The 16,845-nt window shown below is 36.8% G+C and overlaps 1 protein-coding gene across 1 annotated transcript in view; it reads left to right on the forward strand.

Moving 5' to 3' along the window:
* LEMD3 (LEM domain containing 3) overlaps positions 1-16,845 on the forward strand; it is a 74,921-nt gene that overhangs the window by 47,370 nt on the left and 10,706 nt on the right. Inside the window, exon 4 of the mRNA XM_002711242.5 lies at positions 2,020-2,087. Within this exon, the coding sequence (XP_002711288.2) occupies positions 2,020-2,087 (68 nt within the window). The remainder of the gene's footprint in view (positions 1-2,019; positions 2,088-16,845) is intronic.

Consider the following 16,845-nt stretch of genomic DNA (forward strand, 5'->3'; position numbering starts at 1 on the left):
AAGCTTATCTAGTTATTTTTATTTTACATATAATCTAAGAGAAAAAGAGCCTTAGAATGCTCTTCTAATAGGCAGTACAAGAAAAGAAAATTTTAGCTTTCCAAACTTTTCTGTATAGCAAGATTCTTTTGTAGAAACCAGATAACTGGTAGAAGTTTAGTAGGTAAACCTGGAACCTCTCTGCTTGAATGGAGCTTTTTAGGATGCTGACAGTTCCCCATCCTCTTACCTATCTTTTTCTCTGGATCCTTAATTGTGATCAGCTTTATAGGCTTACAGTTCTGTGTTTATCACTAAAAGTCTTCTTTGCATTGACTGTCATATTCATAAAATGCAAGGTGATAACGTTCATTTGGTATACTGTAGCATTTGGAAATAGCTGAAGTATATAGAATAGCCTAGGAATTCTTGTGTTGCTAACACAAGCTTCTACGCCTACCCCTATAGCACTGATTTATGAAGTGTAGTTCATTATGTTCTAGATCAGAATGATCTGCAGTGCTTTTGAAAACAGATTCCCTTCTCTAAAGCAAGGGTTGGTAAGTTTTTGTCCGGGACATGCCAAATACTAAATATTTTAGGATTTGAAGGCTAAACTGTCACAATTATTCAATTCTGCTGTCATAGATTGAAAATGGCCATAAATACATAAAAGAATGAGTTTGGCTATATTCTAGTAAAAGTTTGTTTGCACAGCCAGCATCAGGCTAGATTTGGCCCATGGGTGGTAGTTTGCTGACCTTTGCTCTAGATGTGTAGAATCTGAATCTCTGAGGATGCACTGTAAAGTTTGAAGACTTGTTCATTTCATAATGCTTCTTCCCTTTTTATGACTACTACTGTTAACATCTAACTGCTTGGACATAAATGATAAGGACATGATTGCTTTTAGTAGAAAAATGTGTCAAGGATTTTACTTTATTATACTTTCATGTTAAAAATTTTAAAAAGTTAATTGAAAGACTTAGGCCAGGAAAAAAATTGAAATTCAATGAGATGAAAACCTCTAATAACATAGCCAAAAGAAAAAGCTTTGATTTCCTTTTTGTTTTCTTTTTAAGATTTATTTATTTACTTGAGAGGCATAGTTACAGACAGAGAGAGAGATAGAGAAAGAGGTCTTCCATCTGCTGGTTCACTCCCCAGATGACCAAAACAACTGGAGCTGAGCCAATCCAAAGCCAGGAGCCTAGAGCTGCTTCTGGATTTCCCATGCAGGTACAGGGGCTCAAGCACTTGGGTCATCTTCTACTGCTTTCCCAGGCCATCAGCAATGAGCTGGATCGGAAGTGGTACCCATATGGGATGCTAGTGCCTCAGGCAGATACTTAACCTACTATGCCACAGTGCCAGCTCCTGAATTCTTTACTTACAAAGTTACAAGAAAAGAAAAACAGTTTTCCAAACCTTTGTATTTAGCACATTGCTTGGTAGAAACCAAATCATGGGTAGAGACTTCTATCTAATTTCCCTACTTATCTGAGGTAAAACAATTTTTAGGCATGCATGTACTTGGCCAAACATATGTTTAGTTATACTGTTAAAATGCTCATGCTTTGATTCAAATAATAAAATCAGACTTACCTGAATCCTTGAATTACTAGCCCCAAAAATAGCATGAATAGAATTAAATGTAACCTGATGAATTTGCTGAATTTTTGCCCATTAGAAGTAACACATATCTATGAAGAGCTTCCTCTGTATCCAAATCAATGGGTGGGCACTAATGTGACATAATTCCTCTTCTTACAATTTAGTTGAGAATGTGAGAAGAGGAGATATTCCTATCAAGATTGAAGTACATTTAAAAGTGCAATTTATGTAGGGGTAGTTGATTATTATATGGGAACTGGAATCATTTCTAGAAAATATAAGTAATACTGTTCACCTTTTTTTACTGATTATAATAATAGAACCTATAATTGTATAATTTGTAAGAATATTTTGGATTAACTATATTTGTTTTCTTCCGTATAACATAGTGCTAACTCAAAATTAATAATATGTTAATATTTCCAGGTGATCATGAATGTGGCAGTTCTAGTCAAAGAACACTTTCTGTCCAAGAGGCAGCTGCATATTTAAAAGTAAGCAGTGAAATTAGAACTTTAATGGCTGTATTCTTAAAATTTATACCAAGTACTACTACTAATGTCAGATTACTATGTTAAAAGCTTGGGCCTCCTGTTTCAGGCAATATGAGCAGATAACAGAAAATGGAATTGCACGTTTTTTTGCCTTAGTTTGTTTTAGAATTTTCTGTATGGGAGAATGCACATTAATTTGCAAAGGGTATGAAATACATTGGGACAAGGAAAATGGACGTTGGTGAGTAGTATATAACAAAGCAAATAAACATGTAACCATTTATTTCAAATCTTCTGCCCCAGATCAGTTTCATCTCAGAGTACTAAGAGAACTTGAAGATGAACTTTTTAAACTACTGCGAATAGTCTGAGAAATCCTAAAGGAAGGCAAAGGTCCTAGAAGATTGCTGATGGATGAATATGTCATTCTAATTTCTAAAATTGGGAATTTGAAAACCATCCTGGAAAGCCTGATGTCAGTTGATTCCATAAAGAAAGATAATTCCATAAAGATAAGAGTACTTGCAAATATCAAGATTTATCTCTAGAAACTGACCTATAATGGGTTCAGTGTGAACAAGTCATGTCATATACACTTCATTTCCTATCCCCCTTGTTTTTAATTTTGGTAAACATCTAACATGAAACCTACCCTAATAATACATTATTAAGTATATTGATACTTATATGTATTAACATCTCTAGAATTTTTTTTCATCTTGAATGACTGAAGCTCTATACTCATTAAACAATAACTCCCCATTTTTCCCTTTCCGTAATCCCTGGCAACCACTATTCTACTTTGTGCTTCTCTGGATACCTCATATAAGTAGAATGATGCAGTATTTCTCCTTCTGGAGTGACTTATTTCATTCAGCGTAATGTCTTCAAGATTAATCCTCACTATAGCATATGACAATATTTCCTTTTTTTTTTTTGACTGAGTAATATCACCACCGTATGTATATATACATTTTCTTTACCCATAATCTGATGATGGACTTTTAGATTGTTTCTACCTCTTAGTGATAGCAAATAATGCTGCAGTGAACATAGGAGGGCAAATACCTCTTTAGGATCCTACTTTCCATTCTTTTAGGTGAATACCCAGATGTGGATTGTTGGATCATATGGTCATTGTATTTTTAATTTTTTAGAAACCTCTGTACTGTTTCCCTTAGTAGCTGTTTGAATTTACTTTCCTACCAGCAGTTTACAAAGATTCCAAATTAGCTCTACATCCTCAATACTTTTAAAAAATGATTTATTTACTTATTTGAAAGAGAAAGGAGGAGGAAGAGAGAGAGAGAAAGAGAAAGAAAGAAATACCTTCTATCCACTGGTTCACTCCCCAGATAGCTGCAAAGACCAGTGCTAAGCCAGGGCGAAGCCAGGAGCTTCTTCCAGGTCTCCATTGTGGATGGCAGCAGTCCAGACACTTGGGCCATCTGCTGCTGCTTTTCCCAGGCCATTAGCTGGGAGTTGGATCAGAGGTGGAACAGCCGAGATTCAAACCAGTGCCCATATGGGATGCTGGCATCGCATTTGATGACTTTACTAGTTGTTCCACAGCACTGACCCCAACACTTGTTTTTTTGTTTTGTTTTGTTTTTAGTGTCTTTCCTATCAGGTAAGAAGTGACATCTCACTGTAGTTTTGATATGCATTTCCCTAATGATTAATGATGTTGAACATCTTCCATACATTATCTGTGTATAACATATACATTGGTTGGTCATTCGTCTATCTTTTTTGGGGAAATAGTATATAAGTCCTTTGCACATTTGTTAATTGGGCTATTTCTTTTCTTAGTGATGGGAATGCCATAGCTATTTTATGTGTTAACTTACCCTTAACCAGATGTATGGCTTGCTAAAATTTTCTCCCATTCTGTAGGCCCCTTTTCACATCATTCATTGTTTCCTTTGCTGCATATAGGCTTTCAGTTTGCTAAAGTCCTACTTGTCTATTTTTGCTATGTAACCTTACTTTTGATATTGTATCCAAGAAATCATTGTTCACACCAATGTCATTGAACTTTTCCCTAATATTTTCTTGTAGGAGTTTTATAGTGTCAGGTCTTAACAATTCCTAAGTTTTTATTTAGTTATTTTCATTTTTATCAGGGAGTTGGAGAGAGTTCTTCCAACTGTTTGTTCACTCCCCAAATACATTCAAAAACTGGGACTGGACCTAAGCAAAGAGCCTGAAACTCAGCTTGGGTCTCCCACGTGGGTGGCAGAGACCTTAGTACTTGAGGCATAACCTAATTCCTTCCAAGGTGTACGTTAGCAGGAAAGGAATCTGAAGCAGAGCTCAGATCCAAACTCAGGCACTCTGATATGGTTGCAGATGCTTCAGGTGGTGACTTCACTGCACACTGACTGTCTGCTCTGAACTTAAAATTGTAAATGTTTAATCCTTTTTGAGTTCTTTTTTTTAATTAATTAATTGATGATTTGTTTTTTGACAGGCAGAGTGGGCAGTGAGAGAGAAAGGTCTTCCTTTTCTGTTGGTTCACCCCACAATGGCCGCTTGTGGCCGGTGCACTGCACTGATCCGAAGCCAGGAGCCAGGTACTTCTCCTGGTCTCCCATGCGGGTGCAGGGCCCAAGGACCTGGGCCATCCTCCACTGCACTCCCAGGCCACAGCAGAGAGCTGGACTGAAAGAGGAGCAACCGGGACAGAATCTGGTGCCTCAACTGGGACTAGAACCCAGTGTGCCAGCGCTGCAGGCGGAGGATTAGCTTATTGAGCCATGGCGCCGGCCTTTTTTTTTTTTTTTTTTTTTTAACAGATAGAGTTAGACAGTGTGAGAGAGAAACAGAAAGGTCTTTCTTCCATTGATTCACCCCCCAAATGGCCGCTATGGCTGGAGCTATGCGGATCCCAAGCCAGGAGCCAGGTGCTTCTTCCTGGTCCCCTATGCGGGTGCAGGGGCCCATCCGCCACTGCCTTCCCGGGCCACAGCAGAGAGCTGGACTGGAAGAGGAGCAACTGGGACTAGAACCCGGCACCCATATGGGATGCCGGCACTGCAGTGGAGGATTAACCAAGTGAGCCACGGCGCCGGCCCGATTTTTTTTTTTTTATACAGTGTAAGATAAAGGTCTAATCTCATTGCTTTGTGTGTATGAATTCAGTTCTCTCAGCACTGTTGAGGAGGCTGTCCTTTTCCTATTGCATATGTTTGGCATGCTTACGGAAAATCATTTGACTAAGTATTAATGGCTTTATTTCTGGGCTCTCTATTCTGTTTAATCTGTATAACTTAGATTTATTTATTATTTATTTGAATGGCTACATCAGAAGGAAGGGATACAGATTACAGATGGTGGGAGAGAGGGCAAGAGAGAGAATTTTGTCTTCCGTCTGCTGGTTTACTCCCCAGATGACTTCAACAGCTAGAGTTGGACCAGACTGAAGGCAGGAACCAGGAACTCCATCCTCATCTCCCTCATTGGTAATAGGGGCTCAAGCACTTGGACCATATTCAGCTGCGTTCCTAGGTGTATTAGCAAGAAGCTAGATGAGAAGTAGAGTAGCTAGGACTTGAATCAGCCCTGTGGTATGGGATGCTGGTGTTACAAATATTGGGTACAGTACTGGCCACTATATAGATGTTCTTTATGCCAATATTTTGCTACTTTGATTACTGTAGTTTTGTTGTCTGTTTTGAAGTCAGGAAATTTGAGGTCTACAGCTTTATTCTTTTTCCTTCAAGATTGTTTTGGCTATTTGGAGTCCTTTTGTGATTCCATATAAATTTTAAGATTGTCTTTTCTGTTTCTGCAAAAATTTCTCTGGGATTTTTGGTAGGGTTTGAATTTATTTTATTTTGGGTAGCAAAATTAATTCTTCTAATCCATAAACACAGACAGTCTATTTATCTGTATGTTCTATAATGTCTCTCTGCAGTGTTTATAGTTTTCAGTGTAGAAGTCTTTCGGCTCCTTGACTAATTTTTTCCTGAATATTCTGTTGCTTTTTGTTGTATGTGATTTATCCCACAAATTTGCCAAATTCATTTATGCTAATAGGTTTTGTGGTATCTAAAGAATTTTCTGCATATAAGATGTCATCTGCAAAAGAGATAAATTTACTTCTTCTGATTTGGATACCTTCATTTCTTGCTAAGTTGGTCTGGCCTGACTTGTATTAGTATTTTATGTAGAAGTGATAATGAGCAGGCATCCTTCGCTGCTTCCTCATATGAGAGGAAAAACTTTGAATTCTTCACCACTGAGTGTGATGTTAGCTGAGGGCTTTTTATATATGACCTTTAGCTTGATAGAGTAATTTCCCTCTACCCGAGAGCTTGTTGAATTTTTGTCAAATGCCTTGTCTGTGTCTTCTGAGATGATCATGTGATTTTTACCCTTTGTTACGTTAGTGTTGTATACTTACAGATTGCTTTTTGTATATTGAACAGTTGTCACATCCCAGGTTCTTGATGTATGATCCTTAATTTTTTTAAGGTTTATTTGAAATACAGTTACAGAGAAGAGAGAGATCCATTTTACATCAATTGATTCATTCCCTAAATGGCCAGGTTGGACTCCCACATGAGTGGCAGGGGCCCAAGTACTTGGGCCATCCTCTGCTGCTTTCCTGGATACATTAGCAGGGTGCTGGGTCAACAATAGAGCAGCTGGGACTTGAACCTGCACTCCTATGAGATGGCTGGCTTCACCAGCTGTACCACAATGCCAACCCCAATATACAATACTTTTAGTGTACAGTTAAATTCAGTTTGCTATTATTTTATTGAGGATTTTTGAGTTTATTGAGAGTTAGAGTCTATAATTTTCTTGCATCTTTGTCTAGCCTTGGTATCAGGGTAAGGCTGATTTCATAAAAGAAGTTAGAAAATGTTCCCTCTAAATTTTTTGGGAGAATTTGTCAAGATTTCTGCTGTTATCTTTATTATTTTTTATTTATGCTTTGAGTTTTGTTCTATTCATTAACATTGCAAATTAAGTTGTTTATTTGAGATCTTTTTTAATATTTGCTTTTTGCAATCTAAAATTCCTTCTTTTTACTGCTTTAGCTGTATTACTGTGTTGTTGTTTAGTTCTGTCATTGCTTCTTTCATACTGAGTGCTCTGATAAGGGTGGGGTACATACATATTTATAGTTGTATCTTCCAGGTAAATTATCCTTTTTGTCACTGTCTAATATCCTTCTTTCCTTGTCTCATGTGGCAGTTTTTTACTAAGTCTGTTTTGTCTAAGTTTGGCTACTCATATTCATACTTAGTTACTAGTTGCTTGGAATATCTTTTTCTATTCTTTCATTTCTAACTCGTGTGTGTCCTTAAATCCAAAGTGAGTTTCTTGTACACAGAAATATTTGCATTATTTTTTTAAAGTTCATTCAGTCATTCACTGTGTTTTGATTGGAGAATTACTACTTTGTGTTTACTGTGGAACATATATAAAATTTTTTATAGTCACCGTATTTTAAGCTAACTCCTTAACTTCAGTTGTATAGAAAATCCTTACTCTTTTCTGTCTTCCTCATCTTTATGTTTGGATGTCACAGATTACATATTTTTGTATTTTGATTCCAGGAATATATTTTTATAATTTTTTTATTTTGTCTCTTAAATTGCATTCCACAGTTAAAAGTGATTTACACAGTGCTTTTACAATGTGTAGTGGTGTGCTTTGATGGCATTCTTTAAGTCCCTTAGGCCTTTTCTTCATTCCTCATTGTTTTTTATTTTTGCTTGTTTAATTTCAGATGACTTATCTTCACATTTGCTAATTCTTCCTGCTGGATCAAGTCTACTCTTGAACTCCTCTGATGAAATTTTCAATTTAGTTACTCTTCAGCTCCAAAATATGTTTTTGTTTTTTTTTTTTTGGCAGGCAGAGTGGACAGTGAGAGAGAGACAGAGAGAAAGGTCTGCCTTTTCTGTTGGTTCACCCCCCCAGTGGTTGCTGCGGCTGGCGCACCGCGCTGATCCAAAGCCAGGAGCCAGGTACTTCTCCTGGTCTCCCATGCGGGTGCAGGGCCCAAGCACTTGGGCCATCCTCCACTGCCTTCCCGGGCCACAGCAGAGAGCTGGACTGGAAGAGGGGCAACCGGGACAGAATCCGGCGCCCCGACCGGGACTAGAACCCGGTGTGCCGGTGCCGCAGGCAGAGGATTAGCCTATTGAGCTGCGGCACCGGCCTGTGTTTCTTTTTTAATATTTAGATGTTTTATGTAACATACTAATTTCAGTATTTCACATTTCTGTCTCTAGTTTCTCTTGGTTCACGCATTGTTTTTCTGATCTCATTGAGTAACTTTATGGTAGTTTTTTAAAAGAAATTCTTTGTCAGGTAATTCTCATACCTCCATTTCTTTGGGTAGATTCTTGGAGGTTTATTTTGTTCCTTTGGGCCATGTTTCCTTGTTTTTCCCATGTGCCCTGGTATGTTGTGCTGGAATTCATATATTGGAAAAAACAGCCACTTCTCCCAATCTTTACAGACCTTCCCCGATAGCCCTGCTTAGAGAAATCCTGCGGTCTTCTCAAAGCTTTTTGTGGTTGTGTCTCCCCTGCATTTGTGTCTTTAAGCTCCCAGTTGGAGAGGTCATGTTGGCTTTATTTTTCCAAGAACGCTTAATCTTTTATTCCTTGTGATGTCTGCATTACTGCAGGGTCTCTGGAGTTGCCATAAGCCATCTAGGTTTTTTGGTTCTTAGTGGCTCCCAGACATCAGGTTTGCTGGATCCTAGATTGGCTACATCCTCCAACTCTTCCTCTCCAGAGAGAAGCCAGAGATTGGGGATTTTCTCCCTCTTTCTGCTAAGCTTTGGGTGGAGGGAGGGACAACAGTAAGCATATGGTTCAAACTGTTGATTTTTGTACTGAAAAGCCTCAAACTAGGTACTCTATCTTGTCAGTAGTTAGATTCAGCAAAACAGAAACCATTTACTCTGCTAACGCCTGCTGCCCCTTGATTTCCCACTCCTACCTAAGTGTGAAGAGTAGATGTCTCCCCAAGGAGAAGCCAAGAGTTGAGAGCTTCCTCCTGATTGCACTAAATTATGGAGTGGTGGGGCTATCAGGCAAGTGAGTGCAAATGACTTTTCCTATCAGCTTTGATACAGCTGGTTTGTGTTTGAATGGTTTGCACTTAACTGATTGCTAACAAATGGGATTGGTCCATGTATTTTTGGAATCAGTGTTTCTAAGGTGGGTGGAGGCTTCCTATTCTGCCATCTTGCTGACGTCACTCCTCTCCTTTTTAAAAATTAAGCATGTAATATATGTTCTAGAGCCATCAGTTAGGTTTGGAAACAGAGAAAGTGCATTGAGTTTTTAACATAATGCATGACTTATAAGAGATACCAAACAAGATGCTAAGATGATAAAATATAATGGAGATTAGACCTGAATTTAGGTTCTGGCACTATCATGTAGAAGCTGTGCCATCTAGGTAAAGTCTCTAAACTTTTCTGAACCTGTTTCTGTTTGTGAAAGTGACACTATTTAAAAAGTTATTGTCAAAGTTACTGAGAGATTTGATTATTCACTTATACACACACACACACACACACACACACACACATGTACATTTAGAACCTGATGATTACAATAGCTTCCAGAGCAAGTTCACCCCTTTCTGCATTCTCTAATTAATTAAATCAATGCAGCTGTGCATAGAGAGCTCTAATAACATTCTTCAAGCTTTATTTCTCAACCTTGTTATCTTTTTTCAATTTCAACCTGGATGAGAATGTTTGTGGGATTCAAATTTGTGGATTGTGTATTAACTAATAGATGGGATAAATAATCAAGACCCTAAATGATCTTGACTAAGGAGGGATTATGTTTATAAGGCTCAGTGTTAAGAATTGTAGGGTGGGAACAAAGAAGGGTGGCATAAAGAGGAATAAAATATTCTTGGAAGAAGGGCATACCTAGCCTGTGGGAAATCCAAAACAAGCAAATAGTTCCTTATGAAATAACTGAAAATGGTTTTGCTTCTAGCAGCAGGAAAGTCTGATCCAATCCAGTGCTTCCTTTGCTTTCTCTTTATCCAGCTAAATATCTTAGAGACATAATGACGTAGATATAGATTATAGTTGGTCATAAAGTCCTGGAACAAGATTCACTTATTTTTCAGAAAAACCCTGAGAACCTTATCTACTGAGGTGCTATATTTGAACTTCTGAAGAAACATGATAGGACTGGGATAAAAGATAGGGATGACTAGTAGTTAATTTATTCTCTTTCTTTTCTAACCATTTGATTGCAGCTATGGAGCAATGAGGCATGATAAAAAGAAGGCACTAGGACCCAGGCTTGAGACAAGTTGGGGTTCTAAGCCAGGTAGTAGTAGGGTGCAGAGATGAATTCTACTAAAGACTAGCAGCAAGAAGTTACTGGAAACTCCCATACATAAGTTGAGTTTGAAACTACTTTATAGCTAAAATTTTTTTAAAGATATTAGCTCACCAGTCTTTAAGAGACTTTCTTATCTATTCTCTAGAATTATTTTATGTTTCAGATGGGATTTTACGTTCTTTTCAGTTTAATAGAAGTTTTGTTTTTACAAGAATTACATTTCTTAATATTTAAATGAAGGTATTTTATGTAAAATGCTAATACTCTTCTTACACATTTGGATTTATGTATGTTGAATTCTTCTTTTTGAAACCCCCACTTTAAGTTTTTTAATATTGTTAACCTGCTACAGCTTGTCAATGCCATGGATATATTTTGGACTGCCACTAAAAAAAAAAAAAGCACTGAACATAACTTCCCTCCCCCCCAAAATTAAAGTTTTATGGTGTAGATAAAACATTTTAAATAGTACTTTTAAAAAGATTTTATTTTATTTATTTGAAGGGCAGAATTGAGAGAGAGAGGAGGAGATCTTCCATTTGCTGGTTCACCCCCCAAATGGCCACAATGGCCTGAGTTGGGCTGGTCCCAAGCCTTGAGCCAGGTGCTTCTTTCTGGGTCTTCTATGTGGGTAGCAGGGGCCCAGCCACTAGAGCCATCTTCTGCTGTATCTCAGGCACATAAAGAGGGAACTGGATAGGAAGTAGAACAGCTGGGACTTAAACCAGCACCTATATGTGATGCCAGTATGACAGACAGTAGCTTTACCTGCTACCTCACAATACAGGCCTCTAAATACTGTTTTTGTTTTAAGATTCATTTATTTATTTGAAAGAGTTACACATAGAGAGAAGGAGAGGCAGAGAGAGCAGTCTTCCATCCACTGGTTTCACTCCACAAGTGGCCACAACAGTCAGAGTTGCATCAATCCAAAGCCAGGAGCCAGGAACTTTCTCTGGGTCTCCCACGCGGGTGCAGGGGTATTGAAGTCTATAATTTATAATTACAATTGCAGATTTGTCTATTTCTTCTTGCAGTTCTGTCAGCTTTTGTGTCATGTAATTTGAAGTCCTGCTTTTAGGTACATTTATAGTTGTTAAATTCTCTTGATATTTTGATCCCTTTATTATGAAAATCTTCACTCCTGGTAAATATTTTTTGCTCTGGAATCTACTTTTTTTTAAATAAAGATTTATTTATTTGAAAGTCAAAGTTACACAGAGAGAGGAGAGGCAGAGAGAGAGAGAAAGGTCTTCCATCCGCTGATTCACTCCCCAATTGGCCACAACGGTCAGAGTCATGCCAATCCGAAGCCAGGAGCCAGGAGCTTCTTCTGTGTCTGCCACGTGGGTGCAGGTGCGGAAGAACTTGGGCAATCTTCTACTGCTTTCCCAGGCTATAGCAGAGAGCTGGATTGGAATTGGAGCACTTGGGACTCAAACCATAGCCTATACGGCATGCCTGCACTGCAGAGAGCAGCTTAACCTGCTATGCTGTAGTGCTGGGCCCAAACTTTTTTTTTTTTTTTACAAGCTGCCAGATTACTTCCTAATTTGGAGTGACAAATTTTATCATAGTTGCTTAAGCCAAAACTGGCTATTTCATTTTATCAGTGTTCTAGCTAGGATAGACATGGAAAAACCTCAGTACAAAAGTGATAACAATTCTCCTAATTGCCCTTAAATTTTATTTCCAGCTTCTATTCCATGGAAAATCTGTAGTCTATGTGTATTTTTTAATGATGTCTATACATGAAGACAATTTTGAAATAAAATGTTAAGGTATTTGTAAAAAATTGTGATATCAAACATTGATAATATTATGCATATTGTAGGTGTTCTGTTGATAGAGATTGATCTAATGTATATTCCATGTATTTTTACTGTGATTCCACCAAGACAGCTACATTTTTGGAATTATAAATAAATGATCCCAAGAAGGCATTTAATTTCTACAGGTATATTGTAATTTAGCCCTAATTTCTAGTACATTTAAAGTACAATAAGTTTAAGTAAATGTTTGGTGGCATTAAATGAGTGAATGAACCTCAGTGAGATGTTTTGTTTTCTTGATTCTGATTTAAAATATTTGATTCTGGTTTTATGAATATTTGTCCCATTTCCTCCTTCAGAGGAAGTTTAAATAAACGTAATTCATTTAAATAACTTAAACATTGGTTTTCTAACTCCCCAGTGCTTCTGTTGAGCTCTTTGTAGTCTTTTTGGTAAGAAAGCTTACTTTGATTTGTGAATAGTTAAGAGGTCCCTCTGGTGGAACATTTAGGAAATGCATAGCATTATATTAGAAGATAGGAGTTTGGAACATGAACCAGTGCCCATATGGTATACCAGCACCGCAGATGGAGGCTTAGTCTACTACCAACAGCACCAGCCCCTCACATTAGGTTTTTAATATTTGTTGGTCATCTCCCTATACCAGTATTCATTCTCTCCTTTTTTTTTTTTTTTTTAACAGGCAGAGTGGACAGTGAGAGAGACAGAGAGAAAGGTCTTCCTTTGCCGTTGGTTCACCCTCCAATGCCCGCTGTGGCTGGCGCGCTGCGGCTGGCGCACTGTGCTGATCCGAAGGCAGGAGCCAGGTGCTTCTCCTGGTCTCCCATGTGGGTGCAGGGCCCAAGCACTTGGCCATCATCCACTGCCAGAACTGGCCTGGAAGAGGGGCAACCAGGAAAGAATCCGGCACCCCAACCAGGGCTAGCACCCGGTATGCCGGCGCCACAGGCGGAGGATTAGCCTATTGAGCCACAGCACAGCCTCATTCTCTCCTAATTAAAGTTTGGTTGTATATTTAAAGAAGTGAGTCTTTTACATGAGACAGCATTATTTTTGTACATTGAAACTGTAGTCCAAGTCCAGGCAATGACATGGGTTTCAGAATATACATTTTTGATCAGTTATTTTGAAAGTAAGGTACATGTGGAGGGCAAGTGATTGTGTGTATGTGCAGTGTGTACACATAACATGTTAAAATAGATTTAAGATCTGGGGAAACATACTTTGAACTTTTAAAGATTTATATGAAGCAGCTAGCTATCTGTTAACTGAGCTATGACCTAGAAGTAAATATTAATAAATAATGGTAGTAATAGATCTGTCTTAAAAATTTTAAAACTTGAATTTTTGTCATCAGTTATTTGAAAATGTTTTATGATGTTGCCATGCCTCAAGGATTGGCCATTGATAGCCCTATTTTTATATGGCTTGATAAGTGGTTTACATTTTCAGAGGTTGCTTAAAGGCCGGCACCACAGCTCACTTGGCTAATCCTCTGCCTGTGGTGCTGGCACCCTGGGTTCTAGTCCCATCCGGGGCGCCGGATTCTGTCCTGGTTGCTTCTCTTCCAGTCCAGCTCTCTGCTGTGGCCCGGGAAAGCACAGGAGGATGGGCCAGGTCCTTGGGCCCTGCACCAGCATGGGAGACCAGGAAGAAGCGCCTGGCTCCTGGCTTGGGATCGGACGTGGTGGCCATTTGGGGGATGAACCAACAGAAAAAGGAAGACCTTTTTCTTTGTCTCTCTCTAACTCTGCCTGTCAAAAAAAAAAAAAAAAAAATTGCTTAAAAAACAAACAAAACTAGAAATGTACATGGCTGCAAATCTTAGAATATTTACTCTCTAGCCCTTTACAATAAAAAGTAGGCCTACCCCTGCCTTATTATTAGTTTCTAGGTGGCTACAAACAGTGAATAATAAAACAGCTTAAACTCTTTAACATCAGGTATGTGATATATATGTTATAGTATTAGCATGAAATATTTAGTTAGCATAAGCAAGAAAAAAATGCAATTTTTACTTCTACAGAAATTCCAAGGGTGGATATTTGTTCTAGCAGTTAGGATGCTATTTGGGATGTCTGCATTCCATGTCCTAGAGCCTGGGTTTGAGTTCCAATTCTGCTCCCAATTTCACCTTACTGCTGATGCACACCCTTGGAAGCAGTAGTTGATGGCTGAAGTAGTTGGATTCCTGCCACCAATATAGGAGACCTGGATTGAGTTTCTGGTTCTCTACTTTGGCCCAACTCAGCCCCAGCTGTTGTATACATTTAGGATGTGAACCAGCAGATAAGAACTCCCTCTCTGTATCTTGCTGTCAAATAATTTATTTTTCTCATTTTATCAAACTGAAGAATTCTATAGACTGTGTAGAGTATTTGTGAAACAGTGTATTTAAGCACTCAGCATCCTATTAAATCTTTAATGAGGTTTTAAATAATTTATCAATTTTTTAGAGGATATTGTTTTTCCAGTGAGTGGATGTCAAATGGCATTAACCTGAGAAAGGAAAATAAAAAGAGAGAAAATTATAACAGATAGTCTCTTCTTACCATTATTGGTTTATAATTGTAAATTTTAAGCTCTTTGTTCCTCTCCATACCTGGTTTATTAGAGTAGTAAGCATCTTTGTTCATTTAAGCCATTATGTACATTTTAAGGATAATTAATGAGACTATTAATGCTATTTTTGATGTCTTCAGCCTCTTATAATTTTTAAATATAAAATTTCAATTAGTAAACATGAGGATTTGTTTCTACATTATTTGAAACTTGTTTATAATCTAGACTCTGAAATCTATACTGTATCAGTCTAGTCTTATATATAGTAATGCATGTAATAATAAAACCAAATTACAGTAATACAAGTAGAAGAGCATGAGTATAAACACAAGTAATTTCATTAATTTTTAAAAATATACGTATCTTTGAAGTGTGCTATATAGTACATGTGTCTTTGATAAGTTTTATAATTGCCATGTTTTTGATGAATACAGTCTTTGAAAGAAACTAAATGATACTTACCTGGCATCACAAAAGAAACTAAATGAATATAGAATCCTTTTTAATTAAACGCCTATACTAATGAATAATATTATAAAGAAGAATTAACAGTAATATTTCAGCTCCAAGGATAACCCATATTATTCTTGTTTTGTAGAGGTTCAAAGTTCTGTGTGGTTAGTGCTTTATCTAATTCTGAATCATGCATTGTAGTCAGGAGTATGTTTTCTTGATGTCCTTTATATGTTCAGAACTTGTTTCTCTAACTTAAAACAAGTGGACATGAATTCTGTTTGATTTTCATACACAAAATAATTTCTAGAGTGTCTCTATAACATTTGAGCGTAATTGCCTGAAATTCATTTGTATAATTTTATTGCAAAACATTTTAAAGTAAAATAAAAATAGCTGATGTCCTCAAAATATTCTAGCTTTTGCTGATATATATCTTTTATAATTATATGTAAAATTGAATAATACAATTATACTTTTTAATGTGGAGGCTAAATTCCCATCATGATTATTTCTAAGTTTATAATATACACTGAGATGAACATATATAAACCATTTCTCAATTATTAAGTATATAACATTGTCTGCAGTGTTTTTTGTATTAGTAAGTGCTGTGTTAAACAATCATGCTTTAAAAAAAATAACAGAGCATATGTCTGTCTTCACCATCTTAAAAATCCTGGTAGTAGTCTCATAAGGAATGATACACTGAAAGTTTAGTTTTGGTTTGTTAAACTTTTCTAATTATATTTGCCAGTTTGATTTACTAAATTAACTTTCCAGGTTCATATTAGGAAGTGAACTATGCAGCTAAAATGAAAACTTTGTAATTTCCAATGCTGTTGAAGAATCTGTTGATAAAATACAAAGTTACCTCTTAGAAAATTTTTATGGGATTTATAAAAATGATGTACATAAAGACATACTTTCTAGTAGATTGTAAGCTCTTTGAGTACAGGAAAGTTTGTTCCATATTGTGCTGTACCTCTAGTCCTAAAACAGTATTTGGCACATAGTATACTCTTGAAATATTTGCTGAATAAAAAAAAAATTTAAGGATGTTTGGAAGAGAAATTGGATATACTCCAAGTGTTTATTAATAAGCAGTTTATTAAAGTAAAGAGTAAATATACAGTGAAATACTAGTTTGCTGAAGAAATTGGGGTTGTGTCCTGATATTGACAAAATACTTTGTTTCATGAAAAAAAATCATTTAGAAGAACAACATATATAATGTGGTGCTCTTATTTTTAATGTTTTGATTTGAAAAATAAATACACATACCCTTACACTTGAGAGTTTGAATTTTATCATCAATAATACAAGATTTTTTTAAGTTGATGGACTCAGTATATCTACTTATTGAGAAAATGTTTTGAAACATCCAAGTCTGATTAGTTTATTTGTTCATATCTAAATAGTGCTGCATTTATAAAAAGTAGTTCATTGTCTTTTATCACAATGGCACTTAAAATTAAATAAAAACCTTATCAAATCTGTAGTATAAGAAATACAAAACAAAAAATAAAGCAAAATATTGACAGTGGTTATATTGAACAAGTGAAATAATGATTTATTTTCCTCTTTAATTTTGTGTACTGA

This window comes from Oryctolagus cuniculus, chromosome 11, assembly GCF_964237555.1.
Source record: "Oryctolagus cuniculus chromosome 11, mOryCun1.1, whole genome shotgun sequence".
Lineage (NCBI taxonomy): Eukaryota > Metazoa > Chordata > Mammalia > Lagomorpha > Leporidae > Oryctolagus > Oryctolagus cuniculus.